The 4,793-nt window shown below is 41.7% G+C and overlaps 1 protein-coding gene across 1 annotated transcript; it reads left to right on the forward strand.

Annotated features, from left to right (window-relative positions):
* Positions 1-3,519: 3,519 nt before the first annotated feature.
* Positions 3,520-4,590, forward strand: nkx2.9 (NK2 transcription factor related, locus 9 (Drosophila)). The gene is made up of 2 exons (XM_068721916.1): positions 3,520-3,679; positions 4,022-4,590. The coding sequence occupies exons 1-2, from the start codon at positions 3,520-3,522 to the stop codon at positions 4,588-4,590; spliced, it is 729 nt and encodes a 242-aa protein (XP_068578017.1).
* Positions 4,591-4,793: the final 203 nt, after the last annotated feature.

The raw sequence follows: 4,793 nt of genomic DNA on the forward strand, positions 1-4,793 counted from the left end.
TAATTCATCATCACCTTGTGCTGAAGACTACAAGTTTGATAATGTAAAAAAAAATCTTTGGGTGTGGATTACAAAGAAGTGAACAAACTGTCAGTGGTCACAATGCATTGTGGGCAATGTAGTCATTAAGTTTGACAAGGCATAACAATAATTGGAATTTTAAAAAGGATCTCTGGTTGTGCTGCATTGATTTTGTGCTGTAGTGCAACCTCGGCTTTGAAACAGTCTCAAATTTTAAATCCTGTCTTAAAATACATTTTCATATCAGAATCAGAAAAACTTTATTGATCCCCGGGGAAAATTTGTATGATACAGTTGCTCTTATTTATAAGCATAACGAAATATAAGAAAAAAATAAATAAAGGACTATGTAAAATATAAATAAAGTAAAATCTTAATTAAGTATAAAGTATAAATGCAGTATTATTGGAAGATAAGTAGAAAGATATGTTTTGTTTTTTATACACTTGTTAAATGTTTATTACATGTACATTTATAAGTGGAGGTTTATTTGTACCCTTCCTTTTAATGGTGGTGTTCCTATATGTGGGATTGTCTTTTATGCTGTCTTCCTGCAGCAGAAAGAACCAACAATAAATGTGCACAAAACTGTTAGAAATGCAAAGGGCTAAAGGTGTGCAACGTCTTCCTTCATTTTCAGTGGACATCTAATAGATGCTGGTTAAGTTAAGTTACTGTATGGACACAACAATTTAGAAATTGCCTGATTGTTAAAGATCCCCTCCATAATGTTTGAAGACATAGAATAAAGTACTCTCCTTCTTAGAATCACATCTACTCCCTCTCCCTGAGTGAAAAATTCAAAATCTATGAATGCAAATGTTTTCAATTTAAAAGTCGAACTTCTAAACACACAGCTTTTATTGTGTGTTTGTGTACTGGAGGTTTCAAGTCTCCTCATCCCACCTATTGAGCCATGATTGGCTCTCAAATTAGTTGTAATGTCAAAAGGTTGTACTCAAGTCTTGAAATCTAATTTTAAGATAATCTTTCCCCCTTCAGCAGATTAAAGTGAGAAAAAAAGTGCCAAATTCAACACAAACATTATTCTGCACTGTGAAGCTCAAACATCCAAGTGAAGTAACAACATTTTGCAATGAAGGGAGATTAAATAACTAAAGTTTTAGATATAATTTCAAGAATGGAGTAAATCAGTGTTGAATTACAAGCTTATCAGTCCACAAAATATTCATTGAGGGCTGAAATGTTAAAACTGTCAGTTCAGCTTAATCCAGAACCATGTGAGAACAAAATCTCCATTTGGCTGAGAAGGGGATGGGGAATGGAGAGCTGAACAACAGAGTAAATATTTGGCAGTGGAGAGCTCTTGGGAGCTGCAGAGGACCCTCTCTGGCTGAAGCCTGCGGGTGTTAAATAGATTAAGTGGCTGCTGGGTCATTGTGGACAGAGAAATTCCCGCTCTTTGGACATGACTTTTCTTTGCCTTTGCGTGTTGTCGCTCTCCAATCGAGTGCCCTCTGTAAACTATCCACTCCAGCAGCAAACCTGCGCTACTGTAATCCCCTGGTGTTTGTCAACCGCTGGGAGGCTGGTGTGTAAACAGACATGATGCTAAACGCGGGAGTCAGTCCTCTCAGTGATATCACATGTCATCTTAAAGGTTCATTAATAGTGTTTGTTTTGCAACTTGTGCGTAATGTGCGTAAAAACTAGATAAATGTTGATCGTGGAGTATGTTGGGCTGATAAACAGGTCACCGACTTTGTTGAACTTTGAAAATCTAACAAGAATTTAATACGTCCTGTAATATTGCTTCGTACTATAGACTTGGTGGCAGTAGACGCAGACCAGTAGATAGTGTCCCAGATCCCATTCAGCTCCATTCAAAACCATGACAACATGGAACAAGCTCGGATTTATCCTGCAAAGTTAAAGGACATTGTGCCGGGGCGTCAATCAGGCATTATTGTGGGACTGAACAAATGCAAAATCTTGACTGGAACAAATGCTTCCAACGGGTCTCGGACGCGGGGCTACATTTTCCCCTTTTGTTCCCCTCCTCTGGTTGGCATGTATTTGTGTTCCCTCTCGTCCGACCACCCAGGACGACTGGGGAGGCATGTCCACCGCCACTCTCCTCCTCGGCCTCATGCACCTCGCTGAAGTGGATGAGGGCCGATATCAATATCAAATACGGTGGAAGGGGGGGGGGGGAGCCCCCACATAAGGCTGGATTCACACTTTGCATTTAATGCGTTTTATATGTGTGGAGCCACAAAAAGAGCCAAGATATCAGCCTGTGGGCGTCAGATTGGGTAGAGAATGACCGGACCCCTTTATTATGAGCATATCAGAATTCTAAAGCTGTTGATGTCAAATTAAGGAGATAAAAACCAAGAAAATGCATGAGAAGCCACTGTGTGTCCTCTGAGTTCTGCGTGCGAAGCATGATGAATTACCAATCATTTATCTTGATTACCAATTAATAAAATTGTGTCACTGCTCCAATCTGTCTGAAGCTAAATCAGCTGTTTGGAGTTTTCTTTATTGCACAATGAATTTGCCTCTATAATTCAAATTATGTTTTTGTATCAAATCTATATTAATTTATTTGTACTGCACATTTGTTTAACACTACAGACGTCTGTTTATAACTTATCCTATTAAGACATAATTTGTATTGTCACATCTGTGGTTTAATATCATATATAATATTTGTATCTTATTTATTGTGTTTGTACACCAGCCCTCACATATTGGTGCTCACAAGAGGAGTTATAGCTGTTGACAAATACATTCATAAACATGTATCTGTGCTTAGAAACCCTTTATTAAATGTTAGTGTTAAGTTGTACTATTTAAAAAAAAATGGTCATATAAATCATCCACAAAACTCAAAAGGAAAACATTTCCCGTTGAGCATCCCCTAAATATGTCAAAGGAAATTTCCGCCACCATCCATAAACGTCAAAACTTCTCACGGCTGCAATTAATACGCCTCTAATGGACGTATTAGTTAAACCAACTCGCAGGCATCACGCTAATTGCTCACTTTGTATGCAAATGTTGGACACGTTGTTTGGGCGAGAACAAGGGGGAGGAGGCGGGAGTTTGATGATGGGACGGGCTCTGTTGTCAGTTGCCACCCAAGACGTGATTCAGCTCCAACAATTCCCATTATCTGTTTCCCAGTTTGACGATACGGGACGAATCTGTAATGATGACGAGTGTTTCCTTCGCTCATTGTTGAAGGTTTTTTCTTCTTATTCCGCACCTACCATCATTGGGTGACAGCACTCCGTCTATTCAGGTACTCATCGGTGGGAGGGGGCTTTATAAGAGGAGCAGCCTTGTGTTTGCAGCTTATGGAGTACTGTTTGTGTAAACACTGAGCCCAGTGCACACATTGGTTTCCGAGCTGTTGTTTGGACTGCGCGTAAAGTGGAGAGGATCGCTGCGGTTTTTTTCTTCTCCTCCTTGGATAAATCTAGCCTACTTTTAACGCAAAACAAACCCCGGACTGCACGCACGGACGCGATGGCCACCCCGACCAAGTTCAGTTTTTCCGTCAGGAGCATCCTGGATTTGCCAGAGCAGGATGCGGAGGCAGCTCCGCGGTCCTCCCCGCTTTACTCCTCCTGCTCCTCCAGCTCGCCGTACAGCTCCTGGATGGACTGCGATCGGAGTCCGTGCATATGTGAGTGCATGCATATCACTCATCTATCCTAATCTAGAAATATATATCTTTTATATTTTAGGATTGCAGCTTCTTTTTTAAATCATAATGAATCTTTATCCATATAGTTAGATATGGATAGCCTATTAAAACATGATGCAGCCTCTTCAGGCGGTATTGTTTTTATTTTAAAAGCTTTATTTTTAAATTATTAGGAACAGATAGATAATGGATGGATCGATGGATAGACGGATCGATAGATAGATGGATAGATAAACGTCCTGAAGGGAGGATAAAATAAATGCGCATTATCACATTATTTCTATATGAATTTGGACTAACCAGCATTATTTATCTCTGCAGCTTCTGACGAAGGTAGTCTCGGGGCCTCCCCTGACTCGACCAAGCCGGATGACTTGTCCCTGGACTCGGAGACCGACAAGAGCAAGAAGAGCAAGAAGCGCCGCGTTCTGTTCTCCAAGGCCCAGACCCTGGAGCTGGAGAGGCGCTTCCGCCAGCAGCGCTACCTGTCCGGCCCGGAGAGGGAGCAGCTGGCCCGGCTCCTCAGCCTGACCCCGACCCAGGTGAAGATCTGGTTCCAGAACCACCGCTACAAGATGAAGAGAGGCCGGGCAGAGGGAGCGCTACACGACTTGGAGATACCGCAGCCTCCGGTGCTGCGCCGGGTCGTTGTTCCGATCCTGGTCCGGGATGGGAAACCTTTTCACACCTGCTTACTTGACACGGAGAAAACTGGCTGTTTACCTCATTCTCAGGCGATTCATTTCCCCTTAGCCTACCCGTCTCTGCAGCATACGTCCCCCGTCGCTCTTCCTCCAAGGTATCACCAGCACTTTCCCACCGCGGCGGCCTCAAGATTCGCCTGGAGGGACTTTTGGAGCGACTCTGTCCACTTTAATTCTTTCAAGTGAAGGCCTCATTTCAACGCACAAACTCATTTAGAATGGCATCAAATGTTTTCTGAATGCGAATTTTCGAGCAACTTAAACATTTAGTTTTTCACTATATAGAACGAAGGATATTTTGCACATTTTATTTTGATAATTTACTGTTTTTTAAAATGCTGATAATATTTTCTCAAACTCGGGCTTACTGGTGTAGCCTGTAGATTTTT

Source organism: Cebidichthys violaceus, unplaced genomic scaffold, assembly GCF_023349555.1.
Source record: "Cebidichthys violaceus isolate CVI_PGR_0920_01 unplaced genomic scaffold, fCebVio1.0.p SCAF_28, whole genome shotgun sequence".
Lineage (NCBI taxonomy): Eukaryota > Metazoa > Chordata > Actinopteri > Perciformes > Stichaeidae > Cebidichthys > Cebidichthys violaceus.